Genomic DNA, 27,898 nt, shown 5'->3' with positions numbered 1-27,898 from the left:
CACACACACACACACACACACACACACACACACACACACACACACACACACACACACACACACACACACACACACACACACATATATATATATATATATATATATATATATATATATATATATATATACTATAACACACACACACACACAAAGCTGCAGTATGTGTGTGTGTGTATATAATATATATATATTTTTTTTTTTTTTTATGTGTGTATATATATATATATATATATATATATATATATATATATATATATATATATATATATATCTCAATCACACACCTGGCTGTGGAAGTTGGCCATGGTGGTGGTCTCGATGTCCTTCTTGCCGAGGATCTCCATCTTGACGGGTGCGGTGGGGAACTTTCCGGAGAAGTAGTCCAGGAAGTCGGGCAGGTAGGCGGCGGCTCCGTGGATGATGCCCATGACGTAGTGGGCGGCGCCGGCGGGGTCCTCGCTGAAGGCCAGCGTGACGAACTCGTGGGCGAAGCGCTGCAGCTGGGCTGGGGTCAGCACGGCGAGCTCGCGGCTGTACGCGTGCAGCACCAGAGCGCCTCCGTTAGGCTGCTGCTCCACGTGCACCAGGCGGCCGAACTCCATGGCGTCCACGCCGGGCAGTCGGCACGGCGACGCACCCTTGGCCACCTCCGCAGCGGGGGCGGAGCCAGAGGTGGGGGTCAGGCCGCGCGGCGACGCGCTCTTGTCCTTCTCCTGCTTCAGCACAGCGCCGCCCTGCTGGACGGGCAGCGGGGGCTTGAAGGCGCAGGCCGGCAGCTCGGTCTGGCTGGAGCGGCTGTGCATCTTGGGCCGCCGCCGCTTCTCCTCCTCACGTCGCCTCTTACGCTTTTTCTTCTTCACCTTCTTGATCTGCAGCTCCTCCAGACTCAGCTTGGCCTTCGCCTTCTCACCTGCGCACACACACGCACACACAAACACATAAACGATTAATCTAGCCATTATTTTTCATTCGTACTTCTCCTTGGGACAAGCGCTTTTGAGTCTTGGAAAACACTTTTCCATTTACATCAGGATTTTGCAAACATTCAGAGTCAATAAAATGAGCCTTGCATGAGTAACGAATACAAGCAGCTGTAAGTAATCATGCTAAACCTGACATCCAAACAGTATTCTAACGTTAGCTTTGAGATACTGTTTGATTGCATAACTCAGTACATTGCGAGACTAAACTATGTTGTGATAAGACCTTAGCAGAGTTAACTTTAATTCAGCAGTTTTGAACACATTTGCGCAACATGGTCACGATGCTAAGCGGATTTAATAGCAATTTAGCCTGCCGTGTTCTATGCAATGCTTCTATGTGGCAACAACAATCCTTCAACAATCCTGAATATTTTGTTAAATGCACATGCAGAGGAGGGGTCTCATTACGAGAGAGAGCGGGGCGGGGCAAGGAAAGGCTGCGTGAGTAAAAAGTGCAGCTCAATGAAAGGATTTATCTGATCTTTAATTTAAATAGTAGGCCTACAACATAAAACATCAATGTGTGGTGGCCGGTTTTAAATAGTAGGCCTACAACATAGAACATCAATGTGTGGTGGCCGGTTTTGATTTTGTGGCGCCCAGCCACAGATTAGTCAACGTATGGAAAACACTGAAGGTGTAAAATTAAAAACATTTAGCGGCACACGCTATGCTTGGATTTAATCGACGCTAAGATATTTTTACCGACATATTTTTTGCGTCGACGCGTTGTCCCAGCCCTAATGTGCACACAAACACATGTCAGGATAGGCAAACACACACACATACACTATAGGATCAGTCAAAGTCTGTGTAGCAGAATTACACTTCTACAAGTAACCTTCTTTCATGCTGAATGCATGCATTATCTGTGTGAGTGTGGGTGTGTGAGTATCAGTGTGAGTGTGAGTATCAGTGTGTCACGACCCCCAATGTCACGTCCAGCATATATGCCAAGACTCTGCAGCCAGTTAAAAAAACACATTAATCGACTGAAATCGAAGCCCCTCTTGCTACTCTGAAATCACTGGTGTGTTGTCATTCATTCAGGTCAATTAACACTACTTACTCAACTAATCCAAAATTACTGTAAGGCATGTGTGCATATATGCGTGTGAGCATGTACAGTATCAGTGTGTATGTGTGTGTATCCGTGTGTGTGTGTATGGGTGTATCCGTGTTTTGTGTGTGTATGCGCATGTACAGTATCAGTGTGTATGTGTGTGTGTATCCGTGTGGGTGTGTGTGTGTGTGTACCCCCCCAGCTCAGAGCCTACACCACTGCTCACACAAGTAGCTCAGATACAAACACATCAGATAGGAGCTTGTGCACACACACACACACAGCACGAGACAGAGCATCAGGAATGCCAAAATAGCACAGCAGCTGTAAACAAGCAAACCTACTGTTCCTCCGAGAGAGAGAGAGAGAGGGGGTAGAAGCACACAGACAGACCAAACAGGAAAGTGGAAGAATACAATATCCAGCCCATAATATCTGAGGAGCTAACCTGTTCTGAACTAGAGCCTGGTGTGGTCTGTGTGACCATATTATTGGCCGATATTAGCAATTTACCGATATATCTGTATCAACGCTTATGACGGCCGATAAATATTTTTAACTTGTTTACAACATGAAAGTTCATAGTTTACAATGCCTTTAGGAGGTAAAAGACACAGACGGTAGTTTGCATAAAGTGATCGTTAGGCATTAATTCATTTTAATAAAAAGTGATCATTAGGCATTAATACATTTTCTTGCGATAAGCAGCATGAAGCATAAACTAAAGTTATTGTGGCAATGGTGGTCATCAAAGAACAAACACAAGGCACTACTTATTTCATAATAATACTGTTATTGTATACTGTTAGACTGTATTTAGAATACCAAATAGTTAAGCCTATTTTGAAATCCTCAAATATTGAAATCATCTGTAAAATCCCATATGGATACGCTACTCTGTATTTGTATGAGTGGGTGATGAGTGTGTGTGTGAGTGTAATTGATCGGTTAGTCCGATGCCAGATTGTCCTGATCATTTTACCTCTTACCTCTCCTGACTATCTAACCTCTCATCATCTCATTCTCTCTTTCCCCCCTCCCCTTCTCTCTCTCTCTCTCTCTCTCTCTCGAGTCATCTGGTGATGACTGGAGCAGCTGTGTGAGGTCTGAAAAGGACGGACACGGATACACACACAGGTCACGATCTCTATTGTCGATGACTACGATATATTTCTACACTACCGGTCACTTAGAAATGTGTGCGGTCCACGCACACACACACACACACACACACACAAATACTCTCATCAACAAACACACTACGAGTTTGGATCAGACCGTCACATCCAGATCCATTTCCACCAATGTATAGGTTAAAAGAAATCTATGGTTAACGGACCTCTATGGTTAACAGAACAATGTATAGGTTAACGGAACTCTATAGGCTAACAGAACAATGTATAGGTTAACGGAACTCTATAGGTTAAGGAGAGGAAGAGAGGAGGAGAGGAGAAGAGAGGGGGAGGAGAGGAAAGGGGAGGAGAGGAAGAGAAGAGGGGAGGAGAGAGATGAGTGTGAAGGAAGAAGAGGAAAGATTAGTGCTATGAAAAGCAACAACGGTCATCACTGATCAATTAACACACACACACACACACACACGCAGATATGGGACATCAGCAGGTATTAATAGCTTAGAGCTCATCATCCTGTCCAGACACACAGTCATATGGAGGGAGAGAGAGGGGGATGAGAGAGAGAAAGAGAGGGGGATGAGAGAGAGAGCGAGAGGGAGGAAGAAAGTGATAAAGGAGACTGGAGAGTGTTCCGTCTCAGCTTTGCCTGCTGATTGGCTGGACTGACTGCTAAATTACATGTGCTCTCACATGCATACACACCTGTGCTAACCAAACACACACACACACTCCTCTATAGTGTGTGTGTATGTGTGTGTAATATATATATATATATATATATATATATATATATATATATATATATATATATATATATATATATATATATATACACACATACACACACATACACACTCTTTTGATCCCGTGAGGGAAATTTGGTCTCTGCATTTATCCCAATCAGTGAATTAGTGAAACACACTGAGCACACAGTGAACACACAGTGAGGTGAAGCACACACTAATCCCGGCGCAGTGAGCTGCCTGCAACAACAGCGGCGCTCGGGGAGCAGTGAGGGGTTAAGTGCCTTGCTCATGGGCGCTTCAGCCGTTCCTACTGGTCGGGGTTCGAACCGGCAACCCTCCGGTTACAAGTCCGAAGCGCTCTTCTCTTCCAGCTAGGAAGCATGCACGCACACACACACACAGCTGTCCCAGTGCTAACCTCCACACACACACAGAACTAATCCGGTATGCACATTAACATAAAAGGGTGTTTACACATTTGTTTTTAGAATGAGTCTTTGTAAACATTGCTATCCGAAGTGTACCGTGCGGATTACTTGTGTTCAGATATTCTTACTGCCTGAGTGTGTGAGTGTGTGTGTGTGTGTGTGTGAGTAGCCATCCACTATAGCGCTCATTGTAGGAGCAGCAGCAGAACATATTAGCCACACCCACACACACGCTTACACTTTTACTCAGCGCTGTACATGTGTACTCAGCGCTGTAAAGAAAACAGGGTAATAAACACATGCACCACCTATATCCATACCTCATACACACACACCTAACCCTCATACGAACACAGACATTCATCACAAATAGTGACATCCCACCCAACACACGCACGCGCACCCACCCACACAAGGGCTGGGCGATAAAACGATAGAGATATGTATCGCAATAGACATGTAACCGATATCAATAAAAAAAATAAGTTCGATAGAACATTTGATAATTAAAAGCAACACACACCTCACGCCTTACGCTGTCCATAAATAAATGGGCTAAATATAGCTTGCATTGTAGTATGTGCAACTCTACCAGAGTAGGCAGAAGTAGGCCTACCTCAACACAGACTCTCCATGAGTCCTTGTGTTCTTTCTCTCTCTCTTTCTCTCCTCTCCTCTGCAAACCTCGTTCTAGTTATATAGACCACAAACAGTTCCTCGTTTGCAGGTTATATAGACTACAAACAGTTCCTCGTTTGCAGGTTATATAGACCACAAACAGTTCCAATTCTTCGACACCGCATCACCGCTAGACTAGAGGGGAGACGGGATGGGGGAGATCTGGGCACAGTTCTTCCAGAACTTCGTGCCAAGTTAAAGCAGCGTTGAGATTAGGGATCGACCGATATGGTTTTTTCAGAGCCGATACCGATATCAATTATTAACAAAACAGGAGGCCGATAACCGATATGTAAAACCGATATGTCAGTTGTCAAAAAGGGGGCTAGATGGTAAAGGCGATATGCTGCAAAAATGTCATTCAAAAGCATTTAATTATGCAAACTTTTCTTTCTTCTTTTGATACACAATTGTCTATCAACTTGCATCACTTGCAAGTGTATATCCTGTGTATCATGTTAATCCAAGAGCTGAGTGATACCAATTATTTTAATTGAGTAGGCCTACATAATGGGCTATGTGCTTGTTAAGGGACCGGTCACAAAGAGGATGCTTTGCCATCGTGTGTGAGTGCACGAGAGAGGGAGAGGGAGAGGGAGAGGTGCATGTGTGATGGCAAGTGTTACGGTTGAATAGTTTAACATATAGTTTTAAAATAGTTCGTAGGCTATTTAAGCATGCAATTTGTGTCCATATGCTATAAGCTACACTTTTGAGAGTCTAAGAGGCACGTTAATAGCCAACTCGGGACGCGATTTAGTTCAGGTCGGATTAAATTACGGCCGGCCCTGGGGGCATGTAGTCTTTTCTGACAGTCCGTTTCAAAAAGGAGCAATTAGACTTTTTGACGTTCGCTATTGCATAATTTAGGACTTGTCTGTACTATGTCTGCCGAGGTGTCCCGTTATTCACAATTAACGGACAAGGCGGAGGCAAAGATCTCCCGACGCGCAGCACCCGGGTTTGCTAACTAATAGCCTAAACAGCATGTCACTAACGTGCATCAATCGGGAATTCGCTAAATGAAGGAAGTGGGTGCTTTACTTATTGATCCGGATCAAAGAGACAATAGCTTACAAAGTGGTGTTTTTGTAACTTCAGTGTAGATTATTGTGATTCATTGCAACTTCAGCAATGTAGGCTACCTTCCTTACCTTCAAAAAATAGCTCCGTACAGCTGAAGTCCAGTCTACAGTCTGCCTCAGTGAGAATCCTAAACTTTCTCTGTGTTCAGTCTTCGATCCTGATTGGCTGCATTCATGCTAACTAACAAATCAGACAGTGTAGTGGGCAGGACAATGCTCTTGACCACAGAGTAGCAAATGCAAGTAGTGAGAGACGCTTTACAGACAAAGTAGCGCGTTTCATTATTTATCCATTTCAATATCGGCTTATCGGTGGAAAAAATGACCGATACAGATTATTATAAAAATGCTAAATATCGGCCCTAATAATCAGCCAGGCCGATAATTGGTCGACCCCCCTAGTTGAGATGTTCTAATTTGTTCAAAATGTTCTTATGCATTTTTCAGACGTTTTACTATGGTGTCTAGGGATGTAACGATTACCGGTATAACGGTAAACCGCGATAAAAATGTTGACGATAACAATTACCGGTTTTCATTTCAAATATCATGATCATCACGGTTGATTACTGCGGTGTGGAAACCGTGTGTTTAAATCCTTCCCAGCTTCATCCAAGCCTGCTTTTGACATACAGTAGGCCTGGTACAATGAAACAAAACTGGTACCCTACTGATCCTGTTGTTTAATTGATGGTTTTACCAAGATTCAGATTAGGCTACACCTGATTTTAAAAGGCGGAACTTTTTCACCGCTAAATGTGCACTGTATCATGTAGCCACTCTTTTTATGTTCGCGTCCACATTAAATCCATTCCACTCATGTTATCAGGAGAACACAGTAGCCTAAAGTTTTATTTTAAACGCTTACTTTGGTCTCTCTCATTGCGTCCATTCCAAATAACAGAAATAGCAAACTCCATGTTAGGGTAAGTTAAGCTATAAACACATAGCCAATTAAACATGAAGAAAAAAAGTGAACGGGACACTTTTTGAAACTATTTCAGCTTGTGTAGGCCTAACAGTGCTTTCTGAACATATTGAACACACTTTTAGAAATACCGTGACACTTGCTGTGGTTAAAACAAAGTAATCACGGGGGCGGTCCTTGTCATTCCCAAGTGCCATGAATGCACCATTTGACCTCCCTGTGAAGTCATGGCTTTATGGAGCAGTTTTGGTGCATTCATGGCACTTGGGAATAGGGTTGGGCACCGAAACACGGTTCTAATATGGCACCGGTGCCGATGCAAACGGTAGTAACTGCATTGAATAACAACGTGGATTTCGGTGCCGCATTTCGGTGCTTAAATAGCGTTTTTTTTTTTTTCCCAAGGCATCACTGCATGTCATGCGCCATCTCTAACGTCTTGCTCTGATAGCAACACATCCAGATACAGTTAGCCAACATCATAAACACTGGATGTATAAACCAGAGGGGTGCACCTGCACCACATAGGCGAGTGGACAGTGTTTAACAGCTTGCGTGAGCCCAAGTAGCTTACTTTAAAGCGATATCGCGAGCTCCTGTCAAAATCTAGCAGTGGGCCTAACTACACACAAGCAAAAGGCTATGAAACAACATCAACAGTAGGCTAGCCTATACGTTACACAATATCCTTGCTAATGCGCTAACTGACATTTGAAATGTTATCAGCAAAGTTGAAAAAGATAAAGTTGATAAAGGTGAAAACTTTATTTCACGGTGTGTTAAACAACATAATAGCATATTAATCTTTTATGTGCATGAGGCCCATATAGCATCACAATGAATATGAAGATAATGTTAAAAGTAAGCTGGCAAAAACATAAATATGTAGGTTACATACCTGATGTCACTGAGCTGTCAAAGAGGCTATAAAACCATCTCCGTACGTTATCGCTAATTAAAATCAGCTGACTGGTGTTAGCGCATAGCCATAGTTGCTGTTAAAATGTCTACTAGGCTAGCGCTGGGAATCTAAACACTTCAACACAGACATGTAGCCCAACACGTTCAAAACTACTGCATGTTATGGGTTAAGACATGACATTTCTTGAAGCATTTGGGAACACACTGAATTAACTGGAAAGTAGAGTCCCTGTTAGATTTGCTTGCTTGCAAATGCCGTTGTCCATGACCTGGCAGTTTTATGGCAAGCGGTTTTAACATGCCTTATGGCAAACCACCTACACTGGGTAAACTTGAAAGCAGAGTGTGCATGCATGGCAAGCTGTTTTAACATTTAAATGTATTATTCGTAGGATCAATGAGATATTGATAGTAAATTGAATATAACAGTTCAATTTCATGTTCAAATTCGTCTCATCAATAAAAAAAAGCAATTCATACTTTAGACCATTTTAATTTAAAACATTTGTAAAACAAAGTACCGGTTCAGGCACTGTTTCGGCCCCGGCACCGTTTTAAAAGTATCGATTTAGCACCGGTATCGGATAAAACCCAAACGATACCCAACCCTACTTGGGAAGGGCAAGGACCGCCCCCGTGGCTACTTTGTTTTTCCCACAGCAAGTGTTCATGTGCTTTGCCGTCGGAATGTGTGACAAGCACGGATGCCACAACAAAGGTTAAAACATACACTCACTAATCCTAAATAAACAACTGTATGCTTAAAATATAGTGTAAGACGCTTGTGAAAGAAAGATTAGCAGCTTTCAAGTGACAAAAACAGCAAATTCCCAAGTTCACATTAAAACTGTTGGACAAGAAAGGCCACATGGACTACAACGTGACGACAAAAGTGATGACGAGCCCCTAACTGGGCAACTCTGCAAAATCTAGCCCCAGTTTCCAACCTCTGACTCACGCATTACGTAACGTGAATGACGCGGAATGATGATGTTTTCACTGGGAAAAATGTTTTTCCGGTGCCCATGAACGCTAGGTTTGACCTCCCTATGTCGTCATGTGATCTCATACCTTTATGGAGCAGTTTGACCTCCCCGTTCTCCCTCTTTATCACGTTGGACAGTTTGAGTTTCTTCTTCTCCCTCTCCTTCTCCCTCTCTTTATGCAGGTCTTTCTCCTCCTTCTTCTCCTTATGCAGGTCTTTCTCCTCCTTCTTCTCCTTATGAAGGTCTTTCTCCTCCTTCTTCTCCTTATGCAGGTCTTTCTCCTCCTTCTTCTCCTTATGCAGGTCTTTCTCCTCCTTCTTCTCCTTATGCAGGTCTTTCTCCTCCTTCTTCTCCTTATGCAGGTCTTTCTCCTCCTTCTTCTCCTTATGCAGGTCTTTATATATTTCCTTGTGCGTTTCCTTGTGCATTTCTTTCTTTTTTTCCCGCTCACGCTCCCGGTCTCGATCCTTCAGCTTTTCCTTGTTGATGTGCTCTGAGGAAAGAATACAACACACACACACACACACACACACACACACATGAGCAGAGAAGACAAACACACACACGACCAGACCAATACACACTAGTCAACTAGTGACCACAGGACAATAGTTCTGTATATTAACAGTAATGTATATTAACCCTTAGAACCCTAAGCTGTGTTTAGGCCATTTTCACTACCTTTATTCATAAGGATTTATTCTGGTCATTGTAAGTGCCACACACACATATTATATATAGTTTTTTTCAGCTGAGTCTAGCCTATACATATCTGCCATCATTTCATGTATAAGTACTAGCATTGATTTTATTTTGATTTTTAAAGAATTAAAATATAAAAAGTGTATTATAAAAATTCTTATATTTTGACATGTATCTCACCACAGCAAGCTCATAGCTCTACACGCATTTCATGTGTGTGTAGTGCAGACGGTCCTGAATCAGGCAATATAACTGCCATGTTGGAGGGATACTCTGGGGCTGAGCAATTTACAGAAATATGTGGTGTGTGATTTACGGAAATAGATGCCATTTTTTATTTAGTGATGAAAATTGACCTTTCTGCGCTCCATATCCGTGACACGAACTGATCTGACCTGACTTGACCCGAGTTTGCGTGTTAGCCAGTGCGTGCCTAGGTGTATGCACTCAATGATTCTCAACTTTTTACTGCATTGCCATTAACAAAGTAAAGGCAAAAAGGTGTTTCTTTGTTGAAAAAATTGGGATCTCAACACACTGCATTGCCATTAACAAATTATAAACATGTTTCTTTTGTTGAAAAAATTGGGACCAAATGTAAGTCCAGCTATATGCCATGCAGGAATTTTTCTGTTGGATCTCAAACCGATTATGAACATGCTTTTGCCATAGAGAAACACACGATAGCTGCTTGATTATAAACATGCTTTTGCCACAAAAACAGACCAAAACGCGGGGTAGTCCAGCTATATGAAGTTATTATATTGCTGTCACTGCGTTTACTTTATAACCCAGAAGGATGTACTTCTGGGTTAATGATAGCTCTGTGTCTCCTCTTCATTTGACACGCGTGGTATCTATCCCATCACGGGTCCAGCGAAAGTAATTCAAACGAGAGTAATGGGTGTGCAGCATCGGGTTTGTGTACATGACTATTATTTTGCAGTCACTAGCCTGTTTTCAAAACCAGAAGGAGGATATACATGGTACCAATGAATAGCCCTGAGTCTCCTCTTCATCTTTGGGATGCAATGTGAGCCTTGAATTGGATGCCATGCAGGAATTTGCTAGGATCTCAAAACCGGATTATGAACATGCTTTGCCATAGAGAAACACACGATAGCGTTGGATTATAAACATGCTTTGCCACAAAAACAGACCAAAACGTGGGGTAAGTCCAGCTATATGAAGTTATTATATTGCTGTCACTTCGTCTGTTTTATAACCCAGAAGGATGTACTTCTGGGTTAATGATAGCTCTGTGTCTCCTCTTTCATTTGACATGCGTGGCATATCTATCCGATCACGGGTCCGCGAGTAATTCAAACGAGAGTAATGGGTGTGCAGCATCGGTTTGTGTACATGACGTTATTATTTTGCAGTCACTTAGTCTGTTTTCAAAAACCAGAAGGATAGATATACATGGTACCAATGAATAGCCCTGAGTCTCCTCTTTCATCTGATATGCTTGCCATATCTATGCGATCACGGGTTTGTAATTCAAACGAGAGCAATGGGTGCGCAGGTGAACGCAGAGAAGTATAGACTGTAAATATGATGCAATTTGATTTAATTTCATGATTTTTTTTTTATTTTCATACTTGATCGTACAGACTCTCTGCGATGAACAGTTCCGGAGCAATGTAACAGAAAAGAAAGGGTGTGTTTTTGACGCACTTTGCGTCAATCGGGTTCTAAGGGTTAAGACTAGTGACCACAGGACAACAGTTCTGTAATAAGGCCTTAGTTAGCACAGGACAACAGTATTGCATCAACCCTCTAAGCGTCAAAGTCGCAAAATTGCGACAAACAGCAACACTGATTAAAACAGACGATCGATCCCAGTACGGTGTCAAATCTCATTTGAACTCTCTACCACTAGATGGCAGACATCCAGAGCTTCGATACAAGCCCAATATCACTTCTCAAAGTGCAGAGGAAGTAGTAAAATCAAACATAACAAAACGGGAAGAATAAGTGCATTTGTTTGTATTGACGCGGAAGCGATTCTGTCCATCGTTTTGTACAAGAAATACACCAAATGGTGAATAAAACATTCACTAGTGATGAAGTCCTGGATCTGTTGTTTACTGATTCTGAAGGAAAATATCTGACTTTTGGAGATGCCAAGGGCTGCTTGATGAGTTAGTTGTTAGTCGATTAGTCCGTCGTTAGTCGATTAGTTAGTCGTTTAGTTGCCAACTTTTGTCCCACAAACAATAACAAAACACTGGAGCGCACGGAGGGGAGGAGTCAGTTAGCGCTGTGTTGAGTCCTTTAAGCAGCGTTGCCTACCCTTCCTTTAAGCAGCGTTTCCTACCCTTCCTTTAAGCAGCGTTGCCTACCCTTCCTTTAAGCAGCGTTGCCTACCCTTCCTTTAAGCAGCGTTGCCTACCCTTCCTTTAAGCCGCACATTGCCTACCCTTCCTTTAAGCAGCGTAAACAACTAGATGTGTGTGTGTGAGATAGAGGTGGCAAAATATCGTGACAGTATTGTAGAGTCGTGTGTCTGTGTGTGTGTGTGTGTCAGTGAAATAAATGCCCTGACTGCATGTTAGGCCTTAATGATTTAAAAAAATATCTGCTGTAAAAAAATATAGCAGAAACCGCTTTTTACTGCAAAGAGGAAGTCTTCGGGATATAAACATCTAGAAACAGCTCTAGGATGAGGGCTTAGAGATGTAAACATCTAGAAACAGCTCTAGGACGAGGGGTTAGAGTACAGAGCCGTTTGTAATTATCAATATCTTTAACAATAGGATGAGGGTTTCAAGATATGAAAATCTAGAAACAGCTCAGTACTCCAACGCGAGGACGAGGGCTTAGCAATATGAAAATCTAGAAACAGCTCAGTTCTCTAAAGCGAGGACGAGGGCTTAGCAATATGAAAATCTAGAAACAGCTCAGTTCTCGAACGCGAGGACGAGGGCTTAGCAATATGAAAATCTAGAAACAGCACAGTACTCCAAAGCGAGGACGAGGGCTTAGCAATATGAAATCTAGAAACAGCTCAGTACTCAGCATGTACATCACATCAGATGATTCATGTAATTGGCACTGAACTACAACAATCAGATGACTCATGCTCACAGCTGACTATCGTAACGGTTTGAAAGTCTAGCTTTTTTACTGGACTTGGCTAGTCTCATGCTCACAGCTGACTATCGTAACGGTTTGAAAGTCTAGCTTTTTTACTGGACTTGGCTAGTCTAATCCTAACCATTTTCTCTGGACTTTTTGTGGCGAGCATGATGAACTCACAGGACACACACACAAAATAGATCTATTGTTCAACCTCAGTGTGTGTGTGTGTGTGTGTGTAAGAGAGAGACCAAGAGAGCAATCCAGATTCAGTGTGTGTGTATTGCAAGATAGCAATTACTATAGTCTTCAGTCATCACACACACGGACCTTTTCAGTCATCACACACACGTCCACATACGGACGGTTTCTGAAAGCCTTTCATTTCAGAGCTAATTTGGCGTCTCAATCGCTTACCCTGAATCTTCGGAGAACCCAGGCCTGGTCTGAAGACGAGTCACTGGTGCACACACACACACACACACACTTGAGCTGCTGTAGCTGGTGTGTCTTACTCCACAAAGCTTAAGACTATTCAGAATCCACACACACACAGAGAGAGAGAGAGAGAGAGAGAGAGAGAGAGAGAGAGAGAGAGAGAGAGAGAGAGAGAGAGAGAGAGAGAGAGAGAGAGAGAGAGAGAGAGAGAGAGAGAGAGAGAGCTCCAGTAGGCTAACTGTTTTGTATCCAGTCTTGTATCCAGAAATTGAGCAGCTATGTATCCAGAATGAATGTTCATCCTTTCCAGGCCATGTTTGCCATATGTGTGTGTATGTTTAGATAAGGGAAGCTCCCTCGTCCTAAGCTGACGACTAATAATCATCTTATTACAGATCAGTTTCAGCACAAACCAGTGTTTCCTCTATGATGATTTGGTTTAATTTTCTTCCCCCACGGTATCAGAAATGGGGCAGTGGTACAATAGTCTCAGTTGCCTTTCAAAATTCATTGTGCAGACCTGTTGTATATTCTCAAATATACAGCTCAATCACAACTGAAAATAATGCCTTATTGTGTGTGAAGAGGTGAATACATATAATTGTTTGTGTTGCAGCGAAGTGTCAGTTGTCAGTTCCTTTATTCAAATAATAACGTTCTGTGTGGACTGCTCCCACTCTCCGTGCTCCTTGCATTTAGGCAAGTGGGCGTGTCAAGCAGGCAGCTCTGAGTGAGTGAGTGCGCAGCCAACGTCAACATAGTTCTTTGCCGACAGTCCTCGGCTTGTGGATAAAACAAAAGGTCGTAATGAAATCTGGAACTTTTCGGATACATCACGGATAGTGAAGGCAAGCCAACAGGTACACCGAGGCCCGTCTGTAAAATAAGTTTCAGAGGCATTCAAAGGAATTAGGCTTCACATAGAACTTGCCTAAGCACCTCACAGACATATCCCAACATATTTAACAGGGTTCTCTATAGCCTGTTTAATGGTGTTCTCTATAGCCTGTTTAATGGTGTTCTCTATAGCCCGTTTAATAGTGTTCTCTATAGCCTGTTTAATGGTGTTCTCTATAGCCTGTTTAATAGTGTTCTCTAAAGCCTGTTAGCCTGTTTAATGGTGTTCTCTATAGCCTGTTTACGACAGGTTAACGATTAGACTATAGAAAACACCATAACATGATCAGTGCCAAGTTCATCTCCTCAGTTATAGGCTAGGCCTATAGCCTAAGTGAACCGTGTGTGGTTTGTTCTGGGATAAAGCAAACCTTCCTTCATCAGTGAATTTTGACGAGACATGCTACTATAACTTTACCATAACTTGCAAACGATCTATTTAACCCTTAGAACCCTAAGCTGATTTTAGGGCATTTTCACTACCTTTATTCATAAGGATTTATTCTGGTCATTGTAAGTGCCACACACACATATTATATATTGTTTTTTTCAGCAGAGTCTAGGCTATCCAGATCTGCCATCATTCCATGTATTAGTACTAGCATTGATTTTATTTAGATTTTTAAATAATTAAAATATAAAAAGCATATTATAAAAATTCTTATATTTCAGCATGTATCTCACCACAATAGGCTCATAGCTCTACATGCATTTCACGTGTGTGTAGTGCAGACTGTCCTGAATCTGGCAATATAATTGCCGTGTTGGAGGGATACTCTGGGGCTGAGCAATTTACAGAAATATGTGGTGTGTGATTTATGGAAATAAATGCCATTTTTTATTTAGTGATGAAAAATGACCTTTCTGCGCTCCATATCTGAGACATGAACTGATCTGACCTGATTTGACCCGATGTTGCGTGTTAGCCTGCGTGCCTATGGTGAATGCACTCATAATGATTCTCAACTTTTTACTGGATTGCCATGAACAAAGTAAAGGCAAAAAACGTGTTTCTTTGTTGAACAAATTGGGATGCAATATGAGCTTTGAATTGGATGCCATGCAGGAATTTGCTAGGATCTTAAAACCGGATTATGAACATGCTTTGCCATAGAGAAACACACGTTAGCGTTGGATTATAAACATGCTTTGCCACAAGAACAGACCAAAACGTGGGGTAAGTCCAGCTATATGAAGTTATTATTTTGCTGTCACTTCGTCTGTTTTATAACCCAGAATGATGTACTTGGTATCAAATGATAGCTCTGAGTCACCTCTTTCATCTGACATGCGTGGAATATCTATCTGATCACGGGTCCGCGAGTAATTCAAACGAGAGTAATGGGTGTGCAGCGTTGGTTTGTGTACATTACGTTATTATTTTGCAGTCACTTTGTCTGTTTTTATAAGCCAGAAGGATAAACATGGTACCAATGGATAGCCCTGTATCCCCTCTTTCATCTGATATGCTTGCCATATCGATGCGATCACTGGTTCGCGAGTAATTCAAACGAGAGTAATGGGTGCACAGGTGAACACAGAGAAGTATAGACTGTAAATATGATGCAATTTGATTTAATTTCATGATTTTTTTAAAATTTCATACTTGATCGTACAGACAAGTGTGTAGTCTCTTTGGAAAGCCCCATTTCTGCTCTGTCATGCAATAATCTCGCTATGATGAACAGTTCCGGAGCAATGTAACAGAGAAGAAAGGGTTTGTTTTTTGACGCACTTTGCGTCAATCGGGTTCTAAGGGTTAATATTCAGACAGTATCTGTAATGTTTGTCATGGCATGTAGATTGCAATTTGTACAATAATTATTTCCTAGATGTAGGATAGGCTACCCAAAATATGCTCATTAAAGCCCACAGTATATAGAGTACTATAGCCTTCAGCCCACCATGAAAAATACTGGATAGATACGATTTACCGTATTTTTATATGAGTACCATAGCCTGCTCTGGCCTGCAGCCTGCCGTCTATTGGCCATGAAAAACAAACACTGGTTATATACAAGTTACTGGTTATATATACACGAGTACTATAGCCTGCTACTGGCCCACTGGCAAAGTTTCTTGCTGACCCCTGGCCTAAAGATTCGGCCCTTCGCATAGAATTTAATGATTTGCATGCAACAGTAATTTGAACACTGACCTTAATCTTGCCTAATTTGGCTTTTTAAAGTTCATCTATTGTCAAAACACACAATGTAAAAGAACTATAACAAACAATAAAGGAATTAATCACACACAAACTACTATTTTACTGATTTTAAAAATAATTAACCTGGAGGAAGTTTATAATTATAAGTAATACGTTTAGAACCCAGAGTTTATAATAATAAGTAATACTTTAGAACCCAGAATTGACCTGCACACCACCAAAGTGCACCAAATTTAACACAAATGAGGTCTGCGTTCTTTCTTTTCCAGATATTTGAGATGAGGTCTGCGTCCTCTCTTTTCCAGATATTTGAGGATTTCAACGTAGTATTGATTCAGTATCGAGTATCAAGATATTTATGGCAGGTATTGTATCGGAATGATACATTTCCCTTGACCCTCGTCCTAAGCTGCCGGCTGATAATCACCTTAAAGGGGTGTGTGTGTGTGTTCAGTGTGTGTTTATAGGGGTGTGTGTGTTCAGCGTGTTTACAGGTGTGTATGTGTGTAAAGGTGTGTGTGTGTGTGTGTGTGTGTGTGTGTGTGTATAAAGGTGTGTGTTTACAGGGTTGTGTGTGTTCAGTGTGTGTTTGTGTGTGTTCATTGGGTGTTTACAGGTGTGTGAGTTCAGTGTGTTTACAGGTGTGTGTGTGTGTGTGTGTGTGTGTGTGTTTCCAGGCGTGTGTGTGTTCAGTGTGTTTTACAGTCGTGTGTGTTTACAGGTGTGTGTGTGGTCAGTGTGTGTTTACAGGCGTGTGTGGTCAGTGTGTGCTTACAGGTGTGTGTGTGTGTGTTTACATGCGCGCGCGTGTGTGTGTGTTCAGTTTGTGTTTACAAGCGTGCGTGTGTGTTTACAGGCGCGCGTGTGTTTACAGGCGCGCGTGTGTTTACAGGCGTGCGTGTGTGTGTGTGTTTACAGGCGTGCATGTGTGTGTGTTTAGTGTGTGTTTACAGGCGTGCGTGTATTTGCAGGCGTGCGTGTGTGTGTTCAGTGTGTGTTCACAAGCGTGCGTGTGTGCGTTTACAGGCGTGCGTGTGTGTGTTCAGTGATGTGTGTTTACAGGTGAGTTTGTGTTCAGTGTGTGTTTACAAGCGTGCATGTGTGTGTTTACAGGTGTGTGTGTTGATGTTATAAGTGTGTGTGTGTGTGTTGATGTTATAAGTGTGTGTGTGTGTACAGGCCTGTGTGTGTGTTGATGTTATAAGTGTGTGTGTGTTGATGTTATAAGTGTGTGTGTGTACAGGCCTGTGTGTGTGTTGATGTTATAAGTGTGTGTGTGTGTGTGTTTCTTCTGATCAAGGCAAAATGATGACCCGCTGAGTGTGAAAAGGAAGCTCACTCATTAATGTCCAATCAGGCTGACCAACAACATCACCCAAGTGGGCATCGCCCGAGTGGGCATTGCCATCTCCGCTCTGGGTATCAGACGCCAACGAGGTTAATGGGGCTCCTGCAGGGGTGTTACAACACCGACCACACACACACACAGACACACCTGCAAACACATAGTTAAACACACACTCAGGGAACCCCGAGGCACTAACTCACAAACTAACTCACTGCAGAAGAGCACATACAGCATGTGCTGCTGAGAGAAAAGGGGTGTGTGTCCTTCCACGTGAAGGTGTGTAAAATGAGCGCCAACAGCACTGGGTTGAGAACCGGCCCGTCTGCGTGGCGCGGAGCAGACGAGAGTGAAGAGCTCGCGCTCCTCCAGTCCTGTTCTGGGGGCGTGGTGCGAAAACAGCACTTAATGGCGGGCGATTGTTTATAGCCAACACTGGAACACCGCGTGCGTGCGTGGGCCGTGTCTGCCGCCACCCAGGGCACAACGACGCCGCGCGGATCCGCCACATTCACCAATGTTACTGAACATCCCGTTAAGAGGGCCGGGGATAATGACAGGCACGCGTATGCGCGCCAGCTTACCAGGAATTCCACTCTAGAACACTCGTGTTGGCGAAATGGAAACTATGTGTCTTTTCAGCGCGCGTCAAATTGTAACATATGTTTCCAAAATCAGTCTTTTATGCTACAGTGGCCAGAAATTGCACCAAAATACCTGGCGGGGACAATTCATGGAAGTGTAATTCGCCATATAACGGCGGAGCTTTTGATATAACCGCAGGTTCAACACGAGTACATCCGCAGCCATTAAGCACACGAGCTCAAGAAGGCGATTTAAAACTCGGTTGAGTAACAAACGCGCTCCAAATGGGGCCAATCGCCCCACATCTAACCGAAAGTTGCGATCACGAGCATTAACACAATGTAAACAAGGGTGAAGAATACTCCCAGCATACGTTATTTTTGCAACAAGCCATCGAAATATACCACAGGTCCAGCCACATTGCAACAACACGCACACACTTCTTGGGCCCACATGCGTGTCTAGTCCGCTCCGAGTAGCAAACTGGTGGCTAGTTCGCTAGTGTTAGCTCAACGATAGCTGGCCTGTTCTACGTTAGCAAGCTAACGCACATTAAAACCCCAAGCAAGAGTAGAGCTCAAGCGCAAAGCCACCAACTATCGAAAAGATGCACCTACATAACAAGCAAACTACTGGTAAGTTTGTTTGTTGACAGACTACAGCGGAGGTTAACAAGTTACAAGTAAACAAGTTAAGGCGAAGGACTAAGCTAACTAGCTATAGCTAAATCCTCTGACATTCGCCTTACCTTTCTGTACCAACTTCACCTCTCCGTTTTCCTTCTTCGGTCCAGAGACGAGCAAGCTGCTGACGTTATTTTCCGCGGGTGGCTTATGTTTTTTCTTATCCTTCTCCCGTTTTTCCTTGAGCTTTTTGGGCTTTGGTGGAGAGGCGAGGAATGCGCTCTGCTTGAACACTTTGTGAAGGGGCGGTTGGGCTGGCGCCGTAGGGTTGCTCGACTTGATGGGACTGAAGCTCCATGTTGTCGGACTGCCATAACTCTGCTTCTGGTGCTGCCGCTCCGCTATGCCGCCGCCTCCCCCGCCTTCTCCGTTCAGTTTCTTGGGTTTCAGGCTTTTCTCATCGTTTCGCACTTTCTTCGCTGGTGGAGGGTGGTGGTCGCGTGAACACTGCGGTCGATTTTCCGTCGTGGCTTTCGGCTCTTTAGGTTTGGACAGCGGGGTTTTATTCGCTGCACCAAAGTGAATGAAGCTCACTGACTCCGCCATCTTGGGGCTTTCTCTATTTACTCTCTCGAGCGCTACTGCTGTTTGTGTAAAAGGCAGGGAGGGGCGGGGTCTAACGGAGACTGACAGGCGACGTAGCCTGGGGGCGGGTCCTGTGTCTACGTGAGCCGATTGGTGGGTGGAGAAATGGAACACCGGGACGTGTCGCATAACGCGGGAAAGACTGCAGAGTGCTTCAATGAAAGACGTCACTGCCCTCTAGAATAACCACACCAAATACCATGCATCATTTAAATAAAAAAAAAATGATGTTCTCTTATTGATAGTGTCTATTCGTTTCACCCACCTCTGCATGCCTCTACCAAAGGTATTGTGTTTTCACTTTATTTGTGAAACGTGATCTAACTCGATGAGTGTGTAGCCTTGCTAATGCAGCGCGCGCATCTGATGTCTCCCCTCTCCCGTTAGAGGCGCATGCGATTGCTGCCCGGCCCCTGGCGCAATGCCTCCTCCGTCCTCTCGCTTCAAGGGAGTTCCGCTGGCAGTGGCAGAGACTCTCTCTCATCATGTGTGAGAGTGTGTGTGTGTGTATGGTTCAGCCATAGACGCACAGGAGATCTGCCAGAGCCTCTGGCTGACACGCGACTGAGAGCCACTCATGTTGAAACAGCTCCAGTGTGTGTGTGTGTGTGATCATTTACCATGGCTCTTTTATGACCTTTGCTTAATCTCTGAGGACCTACATTGACGGGCTCCAACATCCGAACCCTCATCACACTCATCAAATATAATCAACCTCAGCTGTTGTGTAATTCAGGATGTATAATTGCTGTTTCTGTCCAATCTGTCAGCTGCTGTTTATTTCACCAGGATGTATGATGTATGCTGTTTCTGTCCAAAATCCTAGGATTTTTTGGGAAATGTAGGAGAGAATTCTGTGTAGGATGAATATATAACAAGCCTTTTCCCCAAGATTTGATTGTTTACCCTTAGTTTAATACAAGCATGATTTGATTGTTTACCCTTTGTTTAATACCACTACAAGCATGATTTGTTAATTTTTATCTATTTTTTTGTGGTTACCTTGTCATACTAAAACTGTCCTTTCGTCCACCACAGTGGACATGCTATAAAATGTAAAAAAATCACATCAAAAATGAAATTGGAGGACACTTTTTTCTTGGTTCCCAGGAGGATAGAAGATACACCATTTTGCTGGTTTTATGCTAATGTGCAAATGATTACCTTTTGCCAGTTCCAAATGGATGGATTATCGCTTGATGGAAAACAGAACGACCTTGAAGTCTTTGGCTCAGCAACCAAACTCAAATTAGTCTATCTGCACCCACACTCAAATCAGTCTATCAGCACCCAAAGTCAAATCAGTCTATCAGCACCCACACTCAAATCAGTCTAATAGCACCCAAACTCAAATCAGTCTATCAGCACCCAAACTCAAATCAGTCTTTTAGCACCCAAACTCAAATCAGTCTATGGCTCAGCAGCACCCAAACGTAATCAGGTAGGCAGTAGGCCTCTACTATGTAAGGGATAACGGCCGCCGAGGTGTCCTGTTATACGGAATTAATGGACGAGGGCGAGGGGCAAAAAACTCCGCAGCGGAGGGATTCAGAATTAAAAGCCACTCCGCCAGCCAATCAGAAAAGAGTATTTCTTCTCTCCGGGTGATAATGTCTCTTAGCTGTTTAAAAACCTGACCACCAGTGGTGTCTAAGTGATGCGCAGGCCTGGCCACGACTACCAAGATCTCCTCCCAGGGACATACTACACCATAGTTCACTACCATTTCCATTGGTTGGCAAATGACCCAGTCAGCAGCGAGAGGGGATGGCGCTGTAGTTTCAAAATGGGAAAGTGGCTCCTGTAAGTATATATATACTAAGTAGCTATTTGGTAAATAAGTATATATATATATATATATATATATATATATATATAGTGGCTATTTGGTAAGTAAGTGTATATATATATATATATATATATATATATATATATATATATATATATATATAATGGCTCTTTGGTAAGTAAGTATATATATATACTAAGTGGCTCTTTGGTAAGTAAGTATATATATACTAAGTGGCTATTTGGTAAGTAAGTATATATATATACACTCTAAACCCAGATTTAGTTGTAATAAATATGTTAGGTGGTCACTACTAATGTTTGTGTTTTGTGAAAACTCTATGTCATAACTAAAAGAGTTGATTGTACTATTTAAGTGAAATATACAGTGCACTGATCATGTTAAGCAGAGACAACGATAAATGTTATGTTTTTGCAAGGCAGAGGAGGGGTCTAAAAAAATTCTACCCATCAACCGTTCCTCCTGCTTCTCAATCCAGATGGATGACTCCATGCCTCGTGCTGCTGTGACAAATAGGCTACTACATCAAATGGTGGGTGAACTTTCTGATGAACTTGTTGAAAAATTCAAATTCTGATGAAATAACCGAAAATTATGTTCAGTTTGACCAATAGTTAGCTAAATGTTTGTTTACGTGATTAACTTACATTAACCTGAGAAAAGTAAGGTAACATTAGCTCCGTTGTTAGCATGCTAGTCTTTCGGACAGTTAGCTCATGGTAGCTACCTTCCATTGGGTGTGTATGCCAGATTATAACAATATCACATATGTTTTCGTGTAAATATACTTGTCTTGGTGCTACTAAGTTTAATTCAGACTTTATCATTGAAATAGGTGTTTCTGTCTGTAGACAGTTTTAGCTAACCATAGCAGCACATGTTGGTTAGCTTTTGGCTAATGTTAGCCGATGTCCATTCACTTATTTGTTGCATTCAAACTTTTATTTCAACTGTGTAAATGAACATGGACTAAAAAATTGTTTTCTTATGTTCTTTTTTATAGGTTATTCGTCTTTTTTTATAGGTTCTTCATCTACAGTGGATGTGGAATATTTATGAGTTTAAATGTTGTTTGTTCATGTTTTATCAATAATAAAAGGCATTCCTATACATTGTGATGAATTTCTTTTCAATTTTTAATAAAACAATTAAATTAATACAGTACCCTAATCTTAAAAAAAAAAAAAAAAACAATAGGCCTATCTACAGAACTTAGTTCATATTTTAATGAATTTGTTAACATGCATTTTAACCTATTATTTTATACAACTGCAACTTCTGAAACAATAAATTAAGTGAACTAAAGATTTTTAGTAAAGACTACTAATGTAAGCTTAATTTGTCTACAGCATCAACATAATGTTGTTAGTTGACACAACTAAACATGTTTAGTTTTATGTTTTGTAAAAACTAGAATGGTTTAAGGCAATCGGTTTCCACGCAATTTTCTAGTAATGACAACTAGTTCGGGTTTAGAGTGTAGTGGCTATTTGGCAAGTAAGTATATATATAGTGGCTATTTGGTAAGTAAGTATATATATATATATATAGTGGCTCTTTGGTAAGTAAGTATATATATACTAAGTGGCTATTTGGTAAGTAAGTATATATATAGTGGCTATTTGGTAAGTAAGTATATATATATATATATATACTAAGTAGCTATTTGGTAAGTAAGTATATATATATATATATATATATATATATATATATATATATATATATATATATATATATATATATATATATATATATATATATATATATATATATAGGCACTTTGGTAAGTAAGTACATATATACTAACTCCCTTACCAAGGAAGAAACCTTGGGCAGATCCACGGCTCAAGGGGCTAACCCAACTGCCAGGGGTCTTGGTGTGTGTGTTGGGTGGATGACAGGGGAGATGGGATAGTGTGCTGTGTATGTGGGGAGAGGGCAGTGTGCAATATGTGTGTTGGAGAAGCTTCCTCATGAGACAATGTGCTGTGTATGGGGGGGGCAGTGTGCTGTAAGTATGTTGGGGATGTGTGTTGGAGAAGCTTCCTGTTGAAATAATGTGCTGTGTAGGTAGGGGAGAAGGGGGGGGGGCAGTGTACTGCAAGTATGGTGAAGGGACTTACTATTGCAAGCAGAGTACTGTATGTATGATGTATGTGAGTGATGACAGTGAAGATGTGTGTGTGTGGGCGGGGAGGGAGTGGAGCAGTGTGTGTGTGTGTGTGTGTGTGTGTGTGTGTGGGTAGGTGGGTGGGGGCAGTGTGCTGTAAGTATGTAGAGGATGTGTGTTGGAGAAGATTCTGAAGACAATGTGCTGTATGTATGTAGGGAGGGGGGGCAGTGTGCAGCAAGTATGTAGAGGAGGCTTACTGTAGCAAGCAGTGTGCTGTATGTATGTGAGGTGATGACAGTGATGATGTAAGTGTGTGTGTTTTTGTGTGTGTGTGTTGGGGATGGGGGTGGGGGGGACAGAAAGGCTAGGCAATCAAGGACATGGGTATAGATGGAGGAGAAATCAAAACTAATAAATAAAAAGTTCTATGGAGATGTGCAAAACTTGGAGAAAGTCAGATGTGTGTGTGTGTGTGTGTGTGTGTGTGTGTGTGTGTGTGTGTGCGTTTTGACGTGTGATGAAATAAGAAAATAAATAAAAGGTCTGTAGCATAGGGAGAGGGATGTAAAAGTGCTAAAAGTCTTGTAGGTGTGTGTGTGTGTGTGTGGGGGGGGGGGGTTATGAGTGCTGAGGAGTGAATGAGTGCAAAATCAGTATAGTGTGAGTTCAGAGTTGGGAAATGTTTGAGAGTGCTGAAGAGTGAATGTGTGCAAAGTCAGTGTAGTGTGAGTTCAGAGTTGGGAAATGTTTGAGAGTGCTGAGGAGTGAATGAGTGCAAAGTCAGTATAGTGTGAGTTCAGAGTTCGGATGGCCTGGGGATAAAAACTTCTCCTGAGTCTCTCAGTTCTGGCTTTGTGACTACATAGGCGTCTTCTTGATTTCAGCGATGGGAATAATCCATTGTTAGGATGAGAAGAGTCCTTCAGAATCTTTTGGGCTCTTAGGAGTACTCTTCTGGAATAGATATCTTGTAGAGCAGGGAGTTGAGTTCTTATAGTACATTCAGCTGAGCGCACTACTCTCTGCAGAGTACTACAATCTCTAACTGGAGTTCCCATACCAGGTGATGATCTTACCAGTTAGAACACTCTCAACCGCTGAAGTGTAGAAGGCCTTCATGATGGATGTAGAAACTTTGAATTTCCTTAGCTGACGAAGGAAGTAGAGTCGTTGTCTGGACTTCTTCAGAACATATTGAGTGTTAACAGTCCATGTTAAGTCTTCAGGAATGTGGACACCAAGGTATTTAAAACTTGTGACTCTCTCTACAGGTTGCCCGCTGATCATTAGTGGGGTGTAACTGTAGTTCTGCTGCTTCCTTCTGTAATCCACTACCATTTCCTTGGTTTTATTGATATTCAGTGTCAAGCTGTTAGATTGACACCACTGTGCCACCTCATCAACCTGATCCAAGTAGAGCTGTTCATTGTTGTTACTAATCAGGCCCAAGATCACTGTGTCATCTGCAAACTTGATGATGGAGGTATGACTACTGACTAAAGCTGTGCAAAAGGAACTCAATCAGCTACTCAGGAAAGCCAAAAGTCGTCAAAAGGACCAAATGGAAAGTCACCTTTCAAACATAGACTCTAAAAAACTCTGGGACTCAATGAAGTCAATGGCAAATATGATACCAAGTAAAGTGGATATAGTTACCCCTGATGATCATCAGAGGGCTAATGAACTAAATGACTTCTTTCTTAGATTTGAAAGCCAGGATTTTTCGAATAAATGCATGTCAGTTTTAGACTCGCTAGGTGGTGATATCATACATGAAGTAGACTGGTTGAAGGTACAGTCACTATTCCAGCAGGTTTGCATAAGGAAGGCTATGGGGCCAGATGGGATCTCTGCCCGCCTCTTAAAAACGTGTGCGGAGGAGCTTGTCCCAGCCTGGTGTCCTATTTTCCAGTGGTCATTAGACTCCCATACTGTTCCAGCCCTCTGGAAAAAAACAGCCATCACCCTAGTCCCTAAGAAGCCCTGTCCTGCAGAAAATAATGATTTTAGACCGATAGCTTTGACTTCAATAGTCATGAAATGTTTTGAGAAATATATGGTTTGTCTTTTAAAAACTCAGGTAGGCCAAAAACTCGACCCCTGGCAGTTTGCCTACAAATGCCACAGAGGCACAGGTGATGCTATAAGCAGCATCACCCACCTGGTCCTTAAACATCTTGAGGACACAAAGGCCTATGCACGTCTTCTTTTTATCGATTTTAGTTCAGCGTTTAATACAATACAGCCCTTTTTACTGCTAGAAACTCTGAAGGAAATGGGTGTCAACCCCTTCATTATTAAATGGTACTGCTCATTCTTAACAAATAGGATGCAGTATGTAAGAGTCAATAAAGAAGTCTCACAACTAAAGCCTATAAGCACAGGGGTCCCCCAGGGGTGTGTGTTCCCCAGTCCTCTTTACCATCTACACAAATGATTGTGTGAGTAAACACCCACACAACTACATTGTTACATTTTCAGATGACACTGCCATCTTGAGCCTATTACATAGGGATCAAGACACAGCATCTTACCATTCAGAAATCAAGCAGTTTGTAGATTGCTGTGATGCTCACCATCTAGCTGTGAATGCAAAGAAGACTGAGGAAATGACCTTTGACCCCAGAGCAGCTTCTGAATCAAGTCCAGTGTGCATCCATAACACTCCCATACGTCAGGTCTCTTCTAAATACCTTGGTGTTTTTATGGACTGCTCACTTACATGGCATGTCCATATAGAAAGTCTCTGTTCTAATATCCAGCAGAGGATGTATTTTCTGAGAAGATTGAGGCTGTATGGTGTCAGTAGCGGGCTCTTGTTTTTATTTTTCCAGATGATCTTAGAGAGCGTGATACAGTATGGCATGCAGACCTGGTATGGCAATCTGACCGTTCAGTTAAAGTCCAAGTTGGGGCGTCTGGTCAAAACTGCCCTGAAGATTGTAGGTCATCCAGACCAGGGCTACATGCAAGCACTCTATGAAAAGTCAGTCCTCAGGGAGGCACTGAAAATTGTAGAAGACCCCACACACATCCTGTACGAGGAGTTTGCCCTCCTACCCTCAGGTAGACGCTTTAGAGTACTAAACTAAAATTAAATAAATACAAAAACTCCTTTATCCCAACTGCCATAAAGATGCTCAATGATAGGTAGCTGGCTACCTATATGTTATCCAGTGTGCAGCTCTGACTGAGTTTTTTTTTTGTAACTGTGGTGGTGTGGAGCTGTATGTGTAACTGTTGTTGTTTAATTGCCTACATGTATGTATGAGCTGTGTGTGTGTGATGCAGTGATCGTGAAGCCCAAGACACATTTCAGGGAGGCAGGGAGGGGTGAGCAGATAATGTTTTTCACAAGCTTCTCAAAACACTTCATCACTGTAGACGTCAGGGCTACTGGGCGGTAGTCATTCAGACATGATGGACATTATTAAGAAATGCTAACCCGACATATTATTATTTGAAAAAGTATTCAGATCAGATGCACAACAACAGAGATTGTAAATGCTATACAGTAATATCGTCTGACGTATTTAATTTAAAGGTATTGCTCAACACTGCTATTGGTCGGCTTTAACTAAAACGTTTATTGATTAATCCCCTGACTCTGTCCACTCTAAATCATTGATTGATTAACCTGCCTGACTCTGTCCACTCCAAATCATTGATTGATTAACATGCCTGACTCTGTCCACTCTGGCCATAGTGCACATGCACACATGTGTGTGTGTGTGTGTGATGCTCTGGGATCATGATGTGTGTGTGTGATGCTCTGGGATCATGATGTGTGTGTGTGTGTGTGATGCTCTGGGATCATGACGTGTGTGAGAGTTGCGTGACTCTGAGATCATGCGTGTGTGTTTGAGGCCATAATGTGTGTGAAATCTGATGCTCTGGACTGATATGTGCATCACTGGTGTGTGTGTGGAGTTTGATACTCTGCGATGATGGTGTGTGACTTCAGAGAACTCTGGTGGCCGCGGCAGGTGTGTGTGTATCAGGTGTGTGTGTAGTCTGGTGTGTGTATCAGATGTGTGTGTAGTCTAGTGTGTGTGTATCAGGTGTGTGTGTATCAAATGTGTGTGTATCAGGTGTGTGTGTAGACTGGTTTGTGTGTATCAGATGTGTGTAGTCTGGTGTGTGTGTATCAGGTGTGCGTGTAGTCTGGTGTGTGTGGGTGACCATTCTGGGCAACCACGCAATTTTGTCCAAACACCGCAACTTTTTCGCATCGTAGTTTCCTCGTGAAAATTCACCTACCACAACAGTCCTTCGCGCAGAATATTCAGCCAGACGCCACACCCACTTCTGCAGAAAAGTTGTCGCCAAATCAGGTATATTAGGTCGCAACAATCTCAAAAAATCCTGGAGGAACTGATGAATGGTGAGTAGCAGCATATTCTAAAATGATGGGTAATGTGTGTGATGTCAGGTGTGTGTGTCTGAGGGTCAGGTGTGTGGGGAGTATGATTGTGTATTTGATGCTCAGTGATCCTCATAGCTGACAGATATCCAATACAAAGAAGACTCACTCCTGAGAC

At 42.4% G+C, this 27,898-nt stretch overlaps 1 protein-coding gene across 2 annotated transcripts in view; it reads right to left on the bottom strand.

Annotated features, from left to right (window-relative positions):
* The window catches only part of LOC125310807 (lysine-specific demethylase RSBN1L-like), a 42,595-nt gene extending 23,173 nt beyond the window's left edge, over positions 1-19,422 (bottom strand). Inside the window, exons 1-3 of one of the 2 annotated variants that reach the window (XM_048268525.1) lie at positions 18,915-19,422; positions 9,037-9,444; positions 285-910 (exon numbers count right to left, since the gene is read on the bottom strand). In XM_048268525.1, the coding sequence (XP_048124482.1) occupies positions 285-910; positions 9,037-9,444; positions 18,915-19,395 (1,515 nt within the window). In that variant the 5' untranslated portion in view covers positions 19,396-19,422. Of the gene's footprint in view, positions 1-284; positions 911-9,036; positions 9,445-13,151; positions 13,237-18,914 lie in introns of those variants that run through there. The other variant, XM_048268526.1, reaches the window with a different exon arrangement.
* Positions 19,423-27,898: the final 8,476 nt, after the last annotated feature.

The sequence above is a fragment of the Alosa alosa genome, chromosome 17 (assembly GCF_017589495.1).
Source record: "Alosa alosa isolate M-15738 ecotype Scorff River chromosome 17, AALO_Geno_1.1, whole genome shotgun sequence".
NCBI classification, from domain to species: Eukaryota; Metazoa; Chordata; class Actinopteri; order Clupeiformes; family Clupeidae; genus Alosa; species Alosa alosa.
Note: the sequence above shows the minus strand (reverse complement) of the source record. Positions and strands in the feature narration are given on the sequence as shown.